The 21,677-nt window shown below is 34.1% G+C and overlaps 1 protein-coding gene across 1 annotated transcript; it reads right to left on the bottom strand.

Moving 5' to 3' along the window:
- Positions 1-671: 671 nt before the first annotated feature.
- LOC148200753 (putative NADH dehydrogenase [ubiquinone] 1 alpha subcomplex subunit 5, mitochondrial) lies at positions 672-6,291 on the bottom strand. Its single transcript, XM_088111275.1, has 2 exons — positions 5,902-6,291; positions 672-1,079 (listed from the first exon to the last, which is right to left on the bottom strand). The coding sequence occupies exons 1-2, from the start codon at positions 6,212-6,214 to the stop codon at positions 883-885; spliced, it is 510 nt and encodes a 169-aa protein (XP_087967401.1). The 5' UTR covers positions 6,215-6,291; the 3' UTR covers positions 672-882.
- Between the last annotated feature and the right edge of the window lie 15,386 nt (positions 6,292-21,677).

The following is a 21,677-nucleotide window of genomic DNA, read 5'->3' on the forward strand; positions in this document are numbered from 1 at the left end:
TGTATATAACAGCGTGATGATCACCATTTTAAACTTATTTATAGAGAATAAATATTTGCTATATACATATAGTTGATAAAAAATCTAAATTGAAAAATAATCATTTAAAATTCAATACATCTAAAATATTCAAAATAAAATAAATAAATAAAAATGTAGAATAAGTTCAGAGTTTAAAACTGAAAGAAAAGTAGAATGATTATTGCCTTGTCCAAATAAATATAAATGTAGAAATATATTGCCAAGGATGTGAGTGTGTGTCAAACAAACAGATAATGAAATCTTTTAAAAGAATACTGTTTAAAGAGCAAAAGTAGAATGTTGAAATTAAAGAAGTTGAGGATAGAATGTAGGATTTCTAACTTACTCCTGACATTACTCCTTATCATCATTTTCAAGTGTGATTAAGTAAAATTTTAAAAAGCCAATACTCTATGACTAGGATTTTTAATGTATACTTGAGCTTATCAAAGATAATGTAATGGTAATTGTCTGATTCAGATGGGAAAATTTTGATACAAAATGTTAATTATGCAGTTTCAATGCCGCCTTTGGGGAGGGGGAAGAAACGGTCCGGCGGACTGACTGGAATAGTACTCACTTTATTTATGTAGACATATTGGAGAGTGATGTAATCCAGATAAATAAATAAAATATTAATTAAGAATCTGTGAACTAAATTATTCCATGCATAATATTATTTACTTGAAAAGTTAAAACAATAAACATTTGTTATTCCAAACCATTCAAGTTATTTAGAAGCCAGGTTTTCTCCCAAAAAAAAACTGCTTCAGGTTATAGTTCATGCAAACTGCAATAGTTCAACACAGAAAAGAAAAATATGGTGAAAGGGAGAAACAAAAGATCTAATGAGGGTGCAAATCATGTCTTGGACGTTGATTCAGTAGAGCTAGCAACAGGAATATCTTTTCCTGATTGAGACGAAAGTGCCTCTAGTGTCTTGTGAAATTCTGTAGGGAGAGGAGGTGGTCGGTGGAGAGGAACATGCTTAGGAACAGGTGCATCATTCTCAATCACCTCACATTCGTAATCATCTGGAACACCCCAGGGATCCCACTCTGCACTCCAAAATATACATTCAATATACGTCAATCATATTTCTAATCAATTTATGCAAAAACATTTCAATATATGTTCAGTTCTAAAATTGGTCTCTATATGTAAAAAAAGAAAAATACTCAATACATTGATCCTTTTAAATTTAACATTATCAATTTAGTCTCTGTCACAGTTAATACACTTACGATTGCTTATTTTGGTGCTTATGCATGCAGTACATTGTTAATTTGGTTGTTAAACGAGCATAGCATTCTTAATTTGGTTCTTATGTGTGTAACACATTCTTAATTTGATCCTTTGCATGTAAAAACTAGATTAAGAATTCGTTAAATGTAATGAGACCAAATAAAGAATGTATTACATGTATAAGAGCAAAATTAGAATACATAAAGTAGCTGACAGGAGCTATAAGATTGGTTTAGTAGTAAAAGTTTTGGTAGTAAAAGTTGGAATGAAGGGTGAAAGAGGCTGTGAGTTCAACTCTCCCCTAACATTTGAAAAATATAAGATTGGTTTGAAGGGTTTAGAAAGAAAGGTAAAAAAAGTTGTGGGTTCAACTCTTTGACTAACAAAATACTAACATTTAACATTTGTCGATAAAAAAAAAAACACACAAGGGAGCTGATGAAAAAAAAAATACATAACGTTGTTAACAATGGCAACAGTGACCAAATCCTTAATGCAATGCTGGAACATTTAAGACTGATTTAATAAAGTTGAACACGTAAGAACAAAATTGAGATTCACAATAGATATATAGAGACTAAGATATAAATATTGTTCGAATGCAGAACATATTTTTTTTTTTTGCTCACTTTTACTTACAAAAATGTTACTTTGTTTTCACTTTGGTTCCCATTCTCAAAAATTTGAATAAGAGTGAAAATAATGTTGTCGACAGGATTTCAAAAGAATTATAATTTTTTAATATTCCATAAAAAAATTTTAGTTCAATGTCTAGTTTAAGTAAAAATAATGAAACTTGAAATGGCAAGTTACTTGTTAAATAGTGAGAATGATTATCAAGCAGCAAAATTTTGGAGATGCACAAAAGACTTAGATTTGCATTAAAGCAAGGAAGAGTCAAAGTTAAAATTATTGTCAAGAAATAACAAATAACTTGTGAACCAGGCTGCATCTGTGATAAAAGGAAAAGACAACAACTACCAAATTCAAAATGTGAACAAAACTCAACCTGGATTAGCAAAATTAAAAGTACCCTATCCAAGGTAAAATCCCCATTCACATATACAGTATACACATTGTGGGAGCCCAACAAGTTTATGGGCTGAAGAAGCCATTGGTCCATGAGGGGCATATGACACCTAAGGTATGGAAGGTTTAAGTGTGGATGTGCGCAAAAGAAAGAAGGGAAACCGAGAAGCTGAGGTTGCATGAGTAAGTGGAGAGGTTGGTAGGGGGGAGAGTATTTTCTGTTATTTAGTCTGATGAGGCAAAAGGGGAGGGGGATTAGCTGATTGTCTGATTTTCTGTTATAGGAGCTATGCGATGGGCAATTGGAGGTTTCCTCCTATTGTAGTTTCCTTTTCATTGCAAATAACATACAATTCACCGTGCCCTCATTTTCTCTGTTCTCTTTTATCACTATTGTTTGGCTTGTAACAATTTTTGGCCCAACCTACCGGATCATTCAATAATCACGATGAATACCCAGGAAGAGAAAGAGAAAGAAAAGAGGAATGAGGCAGATTGTGGAATCAACATTATCTATAGGAGAGGACAAAATACAAAAGATCATGGAAGCACATGTTGAACAAGTAGAACACGAGCTTTTACGGATAAGAATGGCTATGGAATCTTTATGGCACCAAACAGCCTCCAATTAGTTAGCAGTTGAAGCTCTACGATGAGATAATGCTGAGGCACAAAAATAAAAGCACTGGTTTGAAATCCCTTCAAGATAATGCCCTCAATGAATTTAGACAATGAGTGAAGAAGATTGAATTACCGATGTTCAACCATGCAAGAGGTAGCAATTCTCTTGATTGTGACCCATCCTTTTCCAGTATATGCATTGAGGACGTCCTCCTCCTCTAGTGCCATGTCCTCCTTTTCCTCCTATGGCAATCATGACATATGGTCCCACCAGTTCATGAGCTTCCTAAGTTTGAGGTGTTGGGACATGCAGAAAGCAAGTGGTCAAGGTTTCCATAGAAAGGACCTCATGACTGGTGTATGTTGATGATATTGTTATTACAGGGAATGACGTCACTAGAATTACTCAATTAAAGAATCAATTGTTCAACCACTTTTAGACTGAAGATTTGGGTCATCTAAAATATTTTATTTGTATTGAAGTGGTATAGTCAAAAGGAAGTGTTATCATTTCACAAAGGAAATATGCTCTTGATATTTTAGAAGAAACAGGCCTGACAAATTGCAAGCCCGATGATAGTCCTATGGACTCAAATCAAAAGTTAATGAGAGATCAAAGTGAACCTTTCTCAGACCCAGAGAGATATAGAAGGCTAGCTGGGAAACTCATCTATCTTACCATAACAAGACATGATCTTTCTTATCCGGTGGGAGTTGGAGTCAATTTATGCAAAATCCACATGTTGACTATTGGAATACAGTGATTCACATCCTTAGATATGTAAAAGAAAAGCCAGGACAAGGATTGTTGTATGAGAACAAGGGAAGCACTCGAATCAAAGGATATTGTGATGCAGATTGGGTTGGTTGTCCAATTGATCAAAGATCTACTACAGGATATTGTGTTTTACTTGGAGGGAACCTAGTATCTTGGAAAAGTAAAAAACAAAGTGTTGTTGCTCGATCTAGTGCTGAAGTTAAATACCGATCTAGGACTTTAACTACATGCGAACTTGTGTGGATCAGACAACTTCTTCAAGAATTGAAATTTGTGAGAATGAACAGTTGAAATTGTACTGTGACAACCAAGCAACCCTTCATATTGCCTCCAATCTAGTGTTTCATGAGAGCACATAGAAATTCACTATCATTTTATTAGAGAGAAGTTGTTGTCCAAGGAACTTATTACTGAGTTTGTCAACTCTAATGAACAACTCAGAGACATTGTGACCAAATTTAAGGGGGCCTAGAATTCAATTTATATGTTCCAAGCTTGGTGCATATGATCTATATGTTCCAACTTGAGGAGGAGTGTTGAAATGTAATGTATTTTTATAGTAAGCTTTTTAGGAGCACTCTGTTTTTACTTTGTATGTTGAACTACTATCCCTTATAAATAGGGTAGTATAATGTATTAGGGTTAAGAGAGAACAGTAATAGTAAAATTTTAGTTTCTCTCCCAACTCTTTAAGTGTTTGTAAGACACATGAGGACAAACAGCACTAAAATTACAACCCATAAGTTGTTTCAGACCAAGTTGTCACACCAAGACATACAAAAAAAATTGTAATAAAATAATCATGATTCAAATCTCGATTCAATAACCATGTACAAAATAATCAAGACTAACTACCACCAAGATTTGTAGGCTATAAACTCTTGGACAATATCTTAACTGAAATATATTCAGGACCATCAAGACTAATATTGACCGAGCTGCATTAGGCAATATAGGCAATAAAATGATTTTTTATAAAACAGATGTTGAAATGACAATGATTGGTTGTTAATTATCATTTACCAATATTACAAATGCTGAAGACTCACATAAATACGTAAAAGGTTAACAGGGATATAGTGACTCTATAAGTAAATCAGGAGATGAAATGTACATGCAACTTTGTTCCACACGATAATTTGACTCATCCACTTTTTAACACAAAATCAACTGAAAATTGAAATCAATGTCTAACAAAACTTCAAATGTTCATATGAAACTAGAGGATGTTTTTCCTTATTTCGAGTATATTCATCCTTTGCAATCAATAACTAATTATTCTTACACAGTAATGAAACTTAGTGCAACTTCTAAGAAAAAAATCTTAGCTAAGGTAAAGTATCTCCCTTCCACTTATCACTACTCTACCCGATACAATATATATATGTATTATGAATTTATGTATTACCTATGACTTTGGTGGGACTTTTACTATATTGGTGCAATTTGGAAACATAATTACCAAAATGGGCAAATTGTTTAAAATTTATGAAGGTACCCATCTTTGTAATTTTTAAAAAATTTAACCATTACGGTAATTTCATTTCCAAATTGCACAAGATTGGTAAAATTGCCAACTTTGGCATTGTACAGATATTTATAAATATTGTCCATAATAGGTACAGATTGTGGATAAAAAAATGGAATGCACACAAGATGTAACTACACATTCATAGTTTGAAAGACAAAATTGTCATGGACAGTGAAAATTGCATGGACAGTGAAAATTGCATGACAAAGATGTAACTGAGCATAGTTATAATGAGGAAGCGATTGCAGAACAATTGCTAGGCTTGAAAATTGCATGACAAGGAGATATATATATTCAAAGGAGTTTTGCTCTCCTTCATTTAGTTCAAACTCCTATAGGCCTGACAGAAAGTCTAATATATAGTATAGAAACTAACTAGCGGTTACTTCACAGAACCAATGTTTTAACTAAACCTAAAAATATAATCCTGTACACGACCACATTTGCTATCGCTACTGCATAAGCATGTTCTATGCAATATATCTAATAGGATGACCCATTACATTACAAAATTTTGTTTTAGCCAATGATCTGAATAATGGGAACTATTGTATCAAGTTTTTTGATAACAATTTGAATTAGAAATGAATTTTGCAACATTTGACTTCGTACTACTGAAAGATTTAGTGGAATACTTAAAAAATAGCCTAAAAAGTGAAATGAATACTGAGAATACCGATCATGTAGGAAATGAGCTTAAGCTCATCCTGAGCCTCTTCGATGAGCTCCTCGACCTGGCCACAACCAAGCCGTTTCTCGATGGCTTCCCAGTCCTCCTCTTCTTTGCACACGCTCAGCCGGTGTTTCGTGAAGCTCTCCACCGCCTTGCGGTAACCCTCGTCTTCTGGAACCTTCTGGATCTCCTTCAGCGTTTTGCCGTAGAGTCCGATCAGCACCTCCCTCGCGTTCGGAACCACCTCCAACCCCACGATCCCCGTCGAAGCCTTAACCTTCGCCATCAACGGCCGCGCCACCGCACGTAGAAACATCTTCCCTTCCGATCTCACTCTCCGCTAATGTCTCCAAACACGATGTTGGTCGAGTCTCGGAGAAATGAGAACGTGGGTGGATACGAAAGGGAGAGGCCACCAACTGGGCCTGTAGCTCCTTGGCCCAAATGGCCCAGTGTGGCTTTGTAAATAGCCCGTGTCCAAAGACTTTTACTTTTTAATTTTGAAACTTTCCAGGAAAAGAATAAAGAAATGGCTAACTTTACTACATTATTAGTATTATTATTATATTCTCAATATTCAATTGGATTGTTCTTTCATAAATCAGTATATAAAAATAAATATTAATCTAAAATTATTTATATATCAAATTAACATTATATATGTTTTAAGATATACTAAAATTTAAATAACTTAATTATTTTGTTATTATTCCATTTTAACACAAAATTTGAGACAACAAAAAATCATATAAATAATTAATTTAACCCTTGATAGAAAGTACTTTTTATATAGTTATTGAATATGTAATTAAATGGATGCACGAAATAATTTTAGTTTGGTTTCGATCTCGGTTCTTTCTTATTTTTAGTGTTAATTTACAATGGTTAGTTGTCGTTTTTATTTGACCTTTGTTGTAAATATAATTATAGAACATCAATTTTATACTACAACAAATAATTTTTTATCATGTTTTCTCAAAACTAAATTAGTTCGATTTTTTAACTCGTCAAAAATGAACTGGCATATTATTTTTGTCTTTCAAATATTACTGTGACTAACTTGATATTTTATAGAGACCCAAATATGGTTTTGCTAACATGTGTATTAGTATAAATTAATCTACTAAAGCAGATGCAATTTTTTAGCATATACAAGACAAAAATGTTGTATTTAAGGCTAATGCATCATGTATAGGATGTTTATTTTTAATTGATGGTTTGACCTTAAAAATGTAAAATTGGAAAATAAGAATCTCTCATCTCATCGCTTGCCCCCCTCATCCATGGATCATTCCCTTCGCTGTTCACACTCATTTTATTTTTCTCCATCATTTTGTGTTTAAATGAGAAACTTTTAATAGTGTTTCATTTTATTAAAAACTTTAAAATCATTTATGGCAAAATAATTTATTTGGATAAAGAGTTTTAAAGCAAAGTGAAATTATAAAGATTTGATTATTTAAAATTAAATAATTTTAAGCTATACTTAAATAATGTAAAGACGTAGAAATTTGTATTTTAGAAATGGTAAAATTTTAAAAAGAGTGAGACTCGAATATTTTAATATTAAAGAATTTTAATACAAATAGTTTCCTTATGAACGAGATGCATTATTTTATAACACATTATTTCTCTAAAAAACATTTTTCTAAAGTTTTATGACTTCTCTTTAGGAGTTTTCATCCCTTTCTCGTCTGATTAAATAACTAAGACCTTATGATTGATCATGGCGGTGAGCTTTCCAAATTGGATCGATCAGTTTATAAGATAAAGTAACTTGGATTTATGTTCCTCTTTTTGGTATGTTTTGTCTTCCTTTGCATGCGAGTTTATTGTGGTTACAAGTGATGTTTGAGTCTTCTATAAGACTCTTTATTGATCAGTGGTCATAACGGTGTATTCTAATCATGTTTATGTTGTTTGTAGGAGCATATAGGACTTCATGTGCATTTGGATCTGTTTTAGACCTTCTAAACCTGTTCTAGAGCAGTTTGATCATTTGTTAGGTAAGGGAAGCTAACTACCATTTTTTGACGTTGCTAATATTTTGATAATTTGTGTAACATGTTTGATTTGGTCTGAAATTGAAATTTGGTATGTCAAGTTGTTGTTGTGAATTTTGTTGAATATATGCTTGCTTTGGCTGAAATTGGTGTTCAGTTTAGGAATTAAGAATCTAATTTGAGCGAATTAGTATTCATTTTGACACCTAAACCTGTTTTTGAACCATTCCTTGAGTCAAGAATACCAATTTGATCATCTGAATAGGTACCTAGCTCCTCAATTCGTACTTTTGAAGTTGTTGATTTCTAGTATGGCGTTGAGCGACACTGATGTGGCGATGAGCGCAAGCACGACAGTGAGGGTCAAGGAGAATTTCTAGACTGTTGAGCAACAGGTTTGTGCCACTAAGCGACCAAAAGTGTGAATGCTTTTAGCGTTGAGTAGTGGCTTTGTATCGCTAAACGCCACTTTTCCCAATAGGTCAAAACCATTTTTCTTTATAACTTGTTGGGCAAAAGGCTAGTCTCGCTAGGCGAGAAAAATTCTGAGAGCGCTAGAGATTGACGCTGAGCGTAACCTTTTACGAGGGCTTTTGTGTTAAGCGTTAGTCTGAGCACCTGTGTAGTTCTTTGTGATTTTTCTGGTTTTGTTGATCTGGTTGGTTTATTTTGGATTCTATATATATTTCTTTTGAAATTGATGATGCTTCATGAAATATAATATGAGTTTGAGTATATATAGTGTTTATTCAAGTATGATATAGTGATGATGATGAGTTTGTTATTAGTAATGTGCATGATATATGTGTTTGGCGTAAATCCATGAATCTAGTGGAGAGATTTTGTGGTGGTGTTCACTAGTATAATGTATTGATGTAGGGATTCTGAAATGGGGGATGATCTTGACACTTTAATAACCATACAATCTTAGGTAAAGAATGGTGGGGTATGTCGTGAGGAATAGTAGGAGGTTCTAGTCTAGGGGTTTTACCTTGGCCTAATATGGTTGATAGATTAACCTTGTGTGGAAGGTTGGATAGACAGGTTGTTCCACCACACAAGTGTAGGCCCTCCAAGAGTTTGATATCCATACATGTATCTGGTTGGCCAAATCTAGAATGAATGGTTGTAGGTCTTAGAATTGATTTATTTATCTATGTTATATGCTTACTTTTATAAAAATGTTATATGACTGTGTTTTTTGTACATTAGCTTACCATTCTTTCTTGTTTGTTGTGTGTTTGTTCTCTATTTTGCAATGATCACCCAAAATTATGGGTCAACCCACCTCCAAACCGGCTCGAACTCATGGGTTAAATGAGTTGGATTCAATTCAACCCAGTCCGGTGAGCCCTTTTAGCTCATGTGTCTACCCATTTTGACATCTCTAATAATATATATGCAAACATTTGTTTTCCAATTTACCCTTTAAATAATAGTTTCTTAAAATTAAAATAATTATTTTATTACTTAAGTGATTGTTTCTTTAAAGTTTTCCAATTTTACTCTCACAATAATATTTTTTTCAAATTAAAAACAATTTTTTTATTAGTTTTACTCTTTAATTGACTTTTTTAAATTTAACTATTTTTTTAATTTTACAATTTTTTTAAACTTAATCGTTTTTTTTAATTATAAAACTACCTATAAAATAAATAAAAACATTAAGACATGGATGATTGTAAAATTATCAACCAAGCAATCTGTAAGACCTATGAAAAATATTCACCTTAATAAATAGTAACAATTTTATTACTAGTAGTAATAAATTTTTTTATGAATGGAAAATATAATTAATAAATTTATGTAAAAATAAAATGTGGAAAGTTAAATAAGAAATTTTGGTAGCTTAAATGGTAGAAATTTGTGGTGATTTCAAGGACATGAGCTCAAACTCTTTTCTACCTTTTTGTTTAAAAAAAACAAATGGACAAAGAGACTTTCGGTGATTGAAATAGCAAAACACTAAAACATCTTTCGATGATTGAAATGATGATTAAAATAATAAAACAAATTGCCAAATTTTGGCCTATAAATAGAAAGAGGAGGGAAAGGAAATCTGCACAAGGAAGAAAAAGAAATCAAGTGAGAAATTTAGAGAGAAGAAAGAGTTAAGAGGAAATTCTAGTTGCAAAGAGAGTAGAGATTCTGAAAGGTTTCCGGGAACAACCTCTGATCAAGAAATTAAGTCTGGAATAAAGGTAGGGGGAGCTAATCTTTCTAAGCTTTTATATTATGATTTAGTATTGTTGTATTATTATTCATGTCTTGAAATTCTATGTGAATATTGTTCATGAAAAACATATGTGCTTGTTGTATATCTATCTATATTGAATTTTTGTGTTAATATTATATGTTGTTGTTTTGAATTAGTAAATAAGAAATTTGTTAAGAACTAGTTGAGGAACACTTTGGCTAGGAAAGACCTGGTACTTAAAATGTCCATTGTGACCCACCTCTCTTTCTTGGAAGTCTACTCTACGAGTTTTCAACTTAATTCTTATCGAACAGATTACATACGATTAAGTTATTTCATAATATATTTAATTGGTATTAAATCTGTGATGAATGTATTTTATTAAGTTGGATTTGAATTTATGCATCTGAACATGATATGAGTATTATGGGGAGATTTTATAATGGCATAGTATGAGTTGAGGAATATGAACATGATATGAGTCTCATGGAGAGATTATGTAATGACATGGTATTAATGTACGTGTTGATGTTGAGGGTCCTATTGTTGGAGGTTATCCTAATACTCTAATAGTCATTCAATCTCAAGTAGAGAAGGATGAGTTATGTAGTGAGAGGGGCAAGAGGTCCTAGTCTATGTGCCGGTTTGGGCATAGACATTAACGGACTAACCTTGTGGATGGTATGAAGTTTTTTATTGGAAGTATATTTGTAAAGAGAAGTAGAGGGCATCACAAGTGCATAACCTCCCGTGATCGCTCATCAACGTATCATTCGGATGAGTATCTATGGTGTGATTGTTGTATGATGAGATGAGGGTGTATGATATGATTATTAGTATGTACATTACTATACCTATGCATGTTGTATGAATTATCTGTTACATGTTAGCTCACCCCTACTTGTTTGTGTTTATATTTGTGCGATAATCGTATAACTCGTGTTGTTGTACGAGAGCTCAGATAGGAATGTCGATGATTCTGGAGCCAATGATTGACGAGAGAGGGGATTAATTATGGGAGTTTTAGCTACTAAAAATTTATAATGATGATTTTATAAATTCATTACATTAATGTATAAATGGAAAACGAGAATTTTCTTAATAAATAAAATGAAAAAAAAAATTGTAATACTCCGATAAGAGGTGTTGCATAATCCCTCAATTGTTTCTTTATACGATCAAATAACAAGAACCAAAAATAACACTAAAAAGGCATAGATTCCTTGTGTGTTGACCTCAATACAAGGCATTGAGACAAGAAGCTTCACGTTACATAATGCAAAAGAAAAACGTTCAAAAGATTCATGAACTTCAAGCATGCAACTAAACTACTCCCTCGGTTCTACTCTAGTTTTAGCCTTTTAACTGAAAAACACCCATAAAAATTATCTAAGTTGAAATTAAAATAAAAGTCAAAAGTGGTTATTAGTAAAGCAAAAAGGTGCTTGTGTGAAGAAAAAAGAAATCCCATTGAACCTTTGTAAAACAAAAACGGTTGTACCCATTTTCTGTAGGGTTGCACTTCCAATAATTTCATCTAACACTTCCAATTTCCTAAAATAATCTTACTTTATTTTTTATCAAATTTTGGATTTTTCTTCATTGAATTTTGAAATCTGATGAGGGATATTTATTTTCTTTATCAGATTTTGAAATCCAATGAAGGATAAAGGATTTTTTTATCAGATTTTGAAAACTGATGAATTTTTTTTCAAAGACTTCATCAAATTTCGAAATTTGATAAAAAAATGAAAAATCCTTAATCGAATTTCAAATTTTGATGAAAAAAAATTCTTCATTGAATTTCGAAATCTAATGAAAAAATAAATCATTCATCCAATTTTGAAATTTGGTAAAGCCTTGAGAAATCCTTCATCGGATTTCGAAATCCAATGAAGAAAAAATCCTTCATCAATTCTTGAAATTTAATGAAACATAAAAAGAAGATGAAAGATTTTTTAAATTGCAAAGAACAATTTTAGAATTTAAAAAAAAATTAAAAATAAAGAATGAAATTATTAGAAGTACATGATAAAATAGTCTTTTTTGTAAACACATAAGACTTTGACTAGTCTGTCCAACAAACTCACCCCATTAGCATCCAAAAGCTCAAACACTTTTATTTTCTTTTCTTTTTTGCATTTAAATTCCTTTATATACAACTTTATCAACAAAAAAGAATTTCAAATATTAACCTATCAGTACAATAATCAGACAATTGGATGGAAAATCCAACCTATTATCACTAGACACTAGTACAGAAAGGACTTTAGACGTATGTTATTTTGGCCTTTTAACGTCGAATTCATATCGGACGTCTTTGTGGGTGACGTTAATCAAACGTCGGACATGATATACTCGACGTCTATATAGACGTCGGATGTGAGATATACCAGACATCTATATAGATGTCGGATGTGAGATCTGCCAAACGTCTATATAGACGTCGGGTATTGGTACATCTGACGTTTATATCGGTCAACAAACGTCGGACAATGCATTAACCGACGTCTACTGGGTGTTTTTTTAAAAAAAATTAATTTATTCTTGCAATAAAACCACACCTGAAAAATAGAAAATTCTCCCGGAACTATAATATATATATATATATATATATATATATATATATATATATATATATATATGCGTTTCATATAAAGAAAGTTCTACTTAATCTAAAAAATAATCCAATACCAAAACTATCAAAATATAAACTTAAACTAAACCTAAGTAATGTTCAACAACAAATATAAGTGTTCCTAGCTCCATCTTTGCAGACGATAAGTTGTCCACTCCTGCCTTATCTGCCTAATTGTGTCCTCTAGTATAGGAGATGTATTCTTAAAGCGCTGCAAAATGAAGAAAGATTCATTATGGTTTCATATATATTTAAAGATGAATTTGATTTGTAATCTATTGAAGGTATGCATCATTACCTCATTCCAATCATCTATAATGACAGCTCGAATGATGGTCTTAATCCAAGACATGACATAGAAGTCGCATTCCCATGAATCTAGATGCTTGTTATACTAAAATGACAAACTAAATAGTCAATAATTTATATCATTCAATAACATAGAAAATGAATTAGAACTATAAATGACTTACAACCTTTGGATACAAAACTTGAACTAGTTGACCTCGGGATTTACCAATAACTCTATTTAGATTGAAAACACAGAGTAAAATTAATATAACTATATTTATCATAAAAATTTAAGGTCAACATGAAATTCAAAGTCATTTTTGGAGAAACACTTACCCTTGAAGCATGCTTCTTAAGTCATTTCTCATCTTCTTGTGCAGCGAACAAAACCATATAATTTTACATTGTTTGGGAATGATGACCATCAGTTGTCAGTGAGACCTATCATGAATCATAAATAGTTAGTAAACTAATTAAGTAAACTTTAATGAACTTTTACATGAAACAACACATACCCATCAATGTATGGCACAAGGTATACGTCTCTTTTTGACTCATCCATCCATGTTTGCAAATAATGTTGTTTACTTTCAAGTGTGTTACCAGAAGGTTGAATGGTCTGAGGTTCAACAAATTCGTACATGGAAGACTGACCTTGGTCTATAATGATTGTGTCCATGTACCTAAAACAACAAAGTTAAGTTGTTAGAAACTAGGAATCTAAATAAAACTAATATGGAAGACAAAATTAACTATCTTACATGCACCATAGTTGAATGATGGAAATATTCAACATCCTGTCTCCCCCAATGATCTCCAATGCATCATTCAATGTGATATATACTGACACATGGGGGGGAAGACCAAATACTCTCAAATATCAGTATAGTTCTAATGTTGCTCTCTTCAACCTGGGTAATCTTGTCATTAGCTTTGATAGAGGATCCTCCTCCGCTTCAGTCATCTCATCATCTTCATCTATGATTGTATCATGCATCGGCTGCTTCTGAGGACGTGTGAACTGAAGATAAGAGTTTCAAAGTTATCAATAAATATTTTTAAATTTAACATAGAAATACTAATAATAAAAATATTATACCTGTGGAGTAGCAATGTGTGACATGATTAATGCTCTAGGCCAAGCTATAAATGATCCTATGGCCTCCCCCACAAAATGAATTTCTGGAGTGGGTACAGACACCTGAGCTTGGGGATCCCGAACCTCATCAATCGTCACACGCACGTGGTGGTGTAATATGGGAATACCATGAATATTTTGCCCTCCCTTAAGTACTCGTCGGACAACCATAATGTGTGGGGGATCCCCATCAACAAACAACTCATACTGACCACTATACTCAGTAAGTTCTACAGCAGAGCATGATCCTCTAGTGCTGACACGAGGTGGCGTGGGAGCTTCAGTGGGCCCCATGGTACCTTGTGTCATGGAATGCAGCTTCTCTTCAAGCGCTCTTTGTATTTCTTTTTGTTCTTGTAGCCGCTCCATGAATCATTGCTCCATTGATCTCATGCTTTGGTTGAGTCTTTCCTCCCACTGAAGATCCATATGCCTCAATGCCTCTTGACTCATTGATTGAGTGTTTTCCTGTGTAGGGCCAAAGTAGTCACGAAGACCAATCGCCCCAAGAACTCCACGTACACGTCCTGGGTGCTCGGACTTTCCATGGTCGTTGTTAGAATGTTGTCCCTACCTTGGCCAACAAATGTTCCCTCAGTCTGATGCTCAACCAACTCATCCTACACATAAAAAAAATGTTGTTACTTAAAAGACATGCTATGATAAATAGACAATCAAACAATGTTTAGAATTTGAACTTACAATTCTTTGTGAGATCAAGGCAGCTAAGGAATATGTCATGTTCCCATCTGATTTAGTCCGAACTGCCTTCCACAATTCGTTCCTAACAGGTGCAGGTGCTAGGTCTGGGGACTCAAGCCCCAAGGCATCCACTCGAGACTTTCTAATTTTCTTCTCCAGTTTTGCATAACCACCTCGTGATAACAAGTGTGGTTCATCGTTTAGCCTTTACCTTTCTTGGGAGGCTAACCTTTTACCCTGTGAAACCATATATATATTCATAAGTGTAAAATCATAATAAACTCCATGAAAGACTTTGTAGATGTTAAGAAACATACCTTTCATTCCTCAAACTCTCTAGATGCACGAAACTGCATACACTCCTCCTTTGTGAAGATATAATGCTGACATGGATTTTCATGTTGTTTGTCTCCAAAGACATATAGACGTGTCAGCCTTGTCTTGAAATCCCTCCATCTGATCACTATATGCGATAACACTTTCTTTCTAATCTGTTCAGTGTTTGGAATATCATAATGTTGTTGTTTAAAACAAAAAACATGTTAATGACATAATAAGATCAAATAAATAAGTATATCAAATTTATTTTAAGTAAACATACCTGAATATCTTGCCATAAGAGGTTCTTCTCGACCTTTGGGACGTCATCCCAAGATGCATGAAGGATAGAGACATGACTTTTTGCTAACTTACCCAGATAACTCCTAAACCTATCAGCATTTGGCCCTGATGGCACACCTGATCTAGGGTCAATGTCAACATGTCTCCTCTGCCCATCAACACGTTCGAATGTCACATTTGGAAATCGTGTGACGCCTCGACCACGCCTGGTCTGTCCTGATCCTGAGTCTGAGGTCGACATACCTGAAAAGGATATACAAGGTTAGTATTAATTCAAATATGATGAATAAAACTACATATAAAGTCATTACAAAAAATATCACAACCTATTAAGATATTGTTTTCTCCCAGATCCCTTCATTGTGATCACTACGAATTGCTTGGATGTCATCGGCAACATCATCAATTGAGTCTTCAATGGGCCTTGATGCAACAGATGTTGTCTCAAGTATATCAAGAGAATCTTCGTCATCATATCCGTGCATGTTTTTCCTTCTAAAACAACTGACCATTTTTTATTTGTTGGATCATTTATGTAGAATATTTGTCTTGCTTGACTAGCGATGATAAATGGTTCATCAATGTAATTCATCTTGTTCAAGTCTACCAATGTGAAACCAAAGTCATCTGTTATGACACCAGAATTTATATCAACCCATTTACACTTGAAAACTGGGACTCTAAAACTGACATAATCAACTTTCCATATTTCTTGTATTATTCCAAAATAACTCATGAATGTTGTGATTGAATTTTTGTCTTTAGAACTAGCAAAGTGCACAGCCTCAGCTTGTAGTGTAACCCCACTATTTTGAACTCTACTTTTGTCATCTTCTACCTTTGTCTAAAAAGAAATATTGTTTATATAGTACCCATCATATGTAATGACATCTATGTTCGGCCCACGAGATAACCTCAATAGACTTTCAGAAACATGTGGAGTCGCATAAATCTTTTTCTTAAACCATTGTAATAAGGTTTTGACATGTTCATTAAGCTGTCATTTTTCACTCATTCTTGGGTGTGATGCCTTTATTTCCTTAACGTGTTCAGAAATGTAAGGAATCACATCAACAGTGTTATTTAAGATGTACAAATGAGCTTGGTCAACTTCTTTCCTACTACCACTTTGAATTGTCACACCTCAAACACCCTTACCTTCACATTTTCCTTCATGTCTGCTCTTGGGAAGACCCACTGGTTCACAACTTGGCATATAACATGAACAAAATTCAATGGATTCTTCTACAACGTATCTCTATGATTGAACCTTCTGGTCGATACTGATTCTTAACATATCCCTTTAAGATCTTCAAGTATCTTTCAACAGGGTACATATACCTTAAGAAAACCGGTCCACATATTCGAATTTCTCTGACTAGATGAACAATCAAATGAACCATGATATAAAAAAAAAAGAAGGAAAATACATCTCCAATTCACATAGTAGTTTTATTCCTTCATTTTCCAATTGATCTAAACCTCGAGGGTCAACAACTTTCTTGCAAATGGCATTAAAGAACAAACTCATACGTGTGAGAATACCCCTAACAGGAGGAGGTAATATGCCTCGAATAACAACTGGTAACAATTGTTGCATCAATACATGACAATCGTGAGACTTTAAACCAACTAACTTTAACTCTTGCATAGAAACAAGGTTACTAATATTTGAAGAATAACCTTGTGGAACCTTCACACTTCTTAAAGAGTTACAAAAACTTTGTTTTTCTTTTTTAGAAAGAGTGTGACAGCCTAGGAGCATATAGGTGCGTCTTCCTATTGTTTGTGGATGTAACTCAGATCGGATTCCCATGTCAGCCAAATCTTGTCATGCTTTTATTCTGTCTTTGCTCTTCCCTTTCACGTTTAATAAAGTTCTAATGACACTGTCACTAACATTTTTTTCAACGTGCATCACATCAATACAATGTCTAACATCAAGTTTACACCAGTATGGAAGATTAAAAAATATTGATCGTTTCTTCCAAAGGTTTTTTGCAAAGGTACTTTATGATGTTTTTCGAACACAATGTCAATGTTTTTGACTTCGTTGTACACCTCTTCACCATTCCAGGGTCTAGACACAACCTCATCCTCAGCACTTCCATTAAATGTTTTTTTCAATCTATAATAAGGGTGATTACGAGGAAGGAATTTCTGATGTCTTGTATATACAGTCTTCTGACCATGCTTCAATTGAATGTAACTAGTGTTTTCTTCACAAATTGGACATGCAAAATGACCTTTAACATTGTAACCGCTCAAGTTTCCATATGTTGGGAAATCATTTATAGTGCAAAACAACATTGCACGCAAACGAAAATTTTCTTGAACATGTGAATCAAACACTTCGACCCCTTCTTCCCACAACAATTTCAAATCATCAATTAAAGGTTTCAAGTAAACATCAATGTCATTTCCAGGTTGTCTAGGACCTAATATAATCATGGACAACATCACATATTTTCTCTTCATGCACAACGAAGGAGAAAGATTGTATATCATCAACATAATTGGCCATGAACTGTGTTTGTTACTTAAGTTCCCATAAGGATTCATACAATCAGTTGCAAATGCAAGTCTTAAGTTTCTTGGATTTGCACCAAATTCTGGAAATTTTTCATCGATCTTCTTCCATTGTGGTGAATCAGCTGGGTGTCGAAGTAGATTATCGCACTTTCTTCCGACAACGTGTCATTTAAGGTTCTTTGCATCTTCTTTAATAGAGAACATATGTTTGAACCTAGGTATTATAGGTAAATACCACATCACCTTAGCAGGAGCGCCATCATTACCTTCATTAGTAGTGTTTCTGTCAGATTTCTTTTTAAAACGAGTTGGACAATATTTTAGCAAAGCAAACTCCTTTATGTACAAAACACAATCATTAGGACAAACATGTATCTTTTGATATTCAAGACCCATTGGACATAAAAAAAAATTTGCCTCGTAATTACGAATAGGTAGAGTACTATTTTATGGAAGCATCTCCTTCAACAACTCCAACAACTATGTGAAATATTTATCAGTTCATTCATTTCTTGCTTTTAAACTAAAAAACTTCAAAGTTGCAAAAAGACGTGTAAAGTTCAAGCATCCTGTAAACAACGATTGCTCTGAATCATTTATAATAGAGTCATAACATTTAGCTCTTCCAAAATTATCTTCACCGACATCACGTATCATGTCCTCTAAATGATCACTCATCCATTCTTCCACATAATTCGTTCCTCCTTACGTGGTAGGTTGGTCCAGTACTTCTCCATGCCAAGTCCAAACGGTATAAATTCTCATTATGCCGAACATGAATAGATGGTCACGCACATTGCCTAAGTCTTGCCGTATTTGATTAAGACAACGAACACAAGGACAAAAATATGTATCGTTCATTAGTTTCAGTTTTTTAACTCTCACAAGGTTAGGCCCTACCCATTCAGAAAAATTATTTTTCATAAATTGCTAAGATAAATGAAAAGAAGTCTACATTATAAATTTGATAAGATTTCGGCAGCATTTCGCATTGGTCTCTGAAATACACGAAATGAGAGTAGTCAAGGATGACCACAATGAAATATGCATCGGAGAACAACACAAATACTGAACCAAAATTTTATCAATCTTATTCATAAACTCTAACGTACATGTTATATCAAATTATGAAAAATAATTTTCTCAAACTGTCCAATCAGATAATTCAAAATTTAATACAAACGATTAAAAGATTAATCGTTTGTGTTAAATTTCAACTATAAGTTTCACTCAATAATTTGATACTTATAATCTAACATGTCAATTATAATAAGGTTTAAACCCTTTAGTTGTCCCTATTTATGTGGGTTTTTCCCAGTTTGATCCTTGACTTATTAGAATCCCCAATTGAGTCCTTAAGAGTGCTAATTTGAGTCAATTGAGCCTCTGTCGTTAAATTTAGTTAACGGGGTTAAGTTTTTGTACAGCTGGGAGGTTGATATGTAATTTTTTGAAACATGGCATGCTGATGTCAAAGTAATGTACTTGTGAACCTCTCTAATTGTTTTTTCCAATTTTTCATATTGTCACTAGAGTTCATCACGCTCCATCACCTCCTTTGTAGTGTTAGCGATGCTCGTCCCCCCCACCACCAACGAAAACCCCCACGCCACCGATTGGGCTTGGGTCACTGCCCTGAAGCCATTGACGCAAACAAAAGAAACCCTCGCCATCAGTCGCGCTAGGGTCGCCGTCATTCGCGAACAGGCCTTACCGTGACCAGGTTTGCCGCCGTTAGCCACCGCACCAGAGAACGAAAGAGGCTTGTCCATGACAGAACGAAGAAAGCGACCCGGCTCCACCGTAAGCGACAAACGCAAGCAAGCCGCTAGCCCAACTAAACCACAAAACAGAGTCGCGGCTTTACGCATCACGCCGTCGTAAAACCAGATCGAGGGAAGAGGAACAAGGACGAAGATCAAAGACCGCCGCTGAAGGAATAAACCAGAAGCTCCGTCCTTCGCCAGCGATGAACCAGGTCGAAGAAGTCAAACAAGAAACACAGAAAGCCCCAAATCTCTTCGCACCAAAAACCCGCGACTTTGCTCATCTTCCAAATTGAATCTCAAATTTAATCCCAAAACTTTAAATCCTAAATTCCTCTCAGATTTTTAATCCCAAATTGAATCCCAAATTCAGTTTTATTGAACCCTAAATCCCTTTTCAAAAATCCATATTTTTTCTCAACTTGAAAAAGAGCCTAGTCATGTTTTCTCGGTGCCAACCACAACTTCCAGCACGAGTGGCTTGTAATCAGCAGATTTGTAGTTTTTGACATTGTGATATAAGCGGGAGTTACTGTGGGCAGCACTCGTGGTTCTTTGGAGAAGATGAGAAATTGGGCACGACGAGACCATTTAGATTAGAATTGATTTTATTTTCAAGTTAAAAAAAAATATGTTTTTGGCCTCTCTAAAAACTTTAGTTTTAGTCTTAAATTTTTTTTTCAAACATTCATATTATTATAATTTTACAAGTTTCCAAATTCCATATTTCAACTCTCACCATGTCACGTGTTCAAAAATTGACACATCACTCTCCTATTTGTGCAAAAACTTAACCCCGTTAACTAAATTTAATGCCAGGAGCTCAATTGACTCAAATTAGCACTTTTAAGGACTCAATTGGGGATTTTAATAAGTTGAGGATCAAACTAGGAAAAACCCACATAAATAGGAACAACTAAAGGGTTTAAACCTTATAATAACACAACTATCACATGCATATTCAAAAGCCAATAACACATGCATACTTAAAAGCCAAAAACATGCATCTGCAAAAGCCAATAACATGCATACACAAAAGGCAATAACATGCATACAAAAAAATTTTCAACAATACAGCTAACCTTTTTAGCATATTAAAAAAACAATGGAGGGAAATGGAGTAATGCACGCCCAAAAAGGGTCAAAAACGCCGCCCAAGCACACGCCAAAAATTGCACGAAAATGCAACGAAAATGAATTTTAATCGGTTCAAATGAAAGATATTTCATCAAAGAGTAATTTAATCGGAGTAAAAGTAAATTTAAACGGTTCAAAAGAGAGAAAACGCACATGAAATACAATGTTGCAAAGAGAAAACGCGAGGAGAAAGACGATGAACAGTAAGCGTAACTCCTCGCAGGTTCGCGCTTACCAGTATATTAGGTTAGACGTCGGTTGCTAGTGGGTCCGACGTCTATAATAGTATAGATGTCGGGGCCCTCAATAATATGACATCTTGCTGATTTAAAAATTAATATTCTCGAGGCATATAGGCGTCGGTTTCGAGGGGCCCCAACGTCTAGGTGAACTTTTCACCTACCCTGTCAGCCATATCGACATCTGTTAAAGGGGGACCGAAGTCTATAATAGTATAGACGTAGGAGGTAGCGGGATCAGACGTCTATATGGCGGAAAAAAAATAACGTTTCACCTACCTGTCAGGCATATAGACATTAGTTAGGAGGGGCCCCAACGTCTATAATATTATAGACGTCGAGGACCTTCATAACAGACGTCTATATGCCCACTTATTTACGATAATGCCATCGGTTAATAATTTACGTTGGTTATTTGGTGGGTCGACGTCTACGGGGTGACGTTAAAGGCAAATTCTACACTAGTGAGAATTTGATTGGTAAACACTGCAACCAACCCACATCGTCAACCCCTA

The sequence above is a fragment of the Vigna umbellata genome, chromosome 4 (assembly GCF_029865625.1).
Source record: "Vigna umbellata cultivar VRB3 chromosome 4, Vumbellata_1.0, whole genome shotgun sequence".
In the NCBI taxonomy this organism is placed as follows: Eukaryota; Viridiplantae; Streptophyta; class Magnoliopsida; order Fabales; family Fabaceae; genus Vigna; species Vigna umbellata.

Excerpts from the sequence above, each read along its gene's own strand:
- LOC148200753 (XM_088111275.1), bottom strand. The coding sequence starts at position 6,214 with ATGTTTCTACGTGCGGTGGCGCGGCCGTTGATGGCGAAGGTTAAGGCT. Across the intron at positions 1,080-5,901 it reads GCTCATTTCCTACATGATCG|AGTGGGATCCCTGGGGTGTT; the intron begins GTATTCTCAGTA and ends TTTGGAGTGCAG.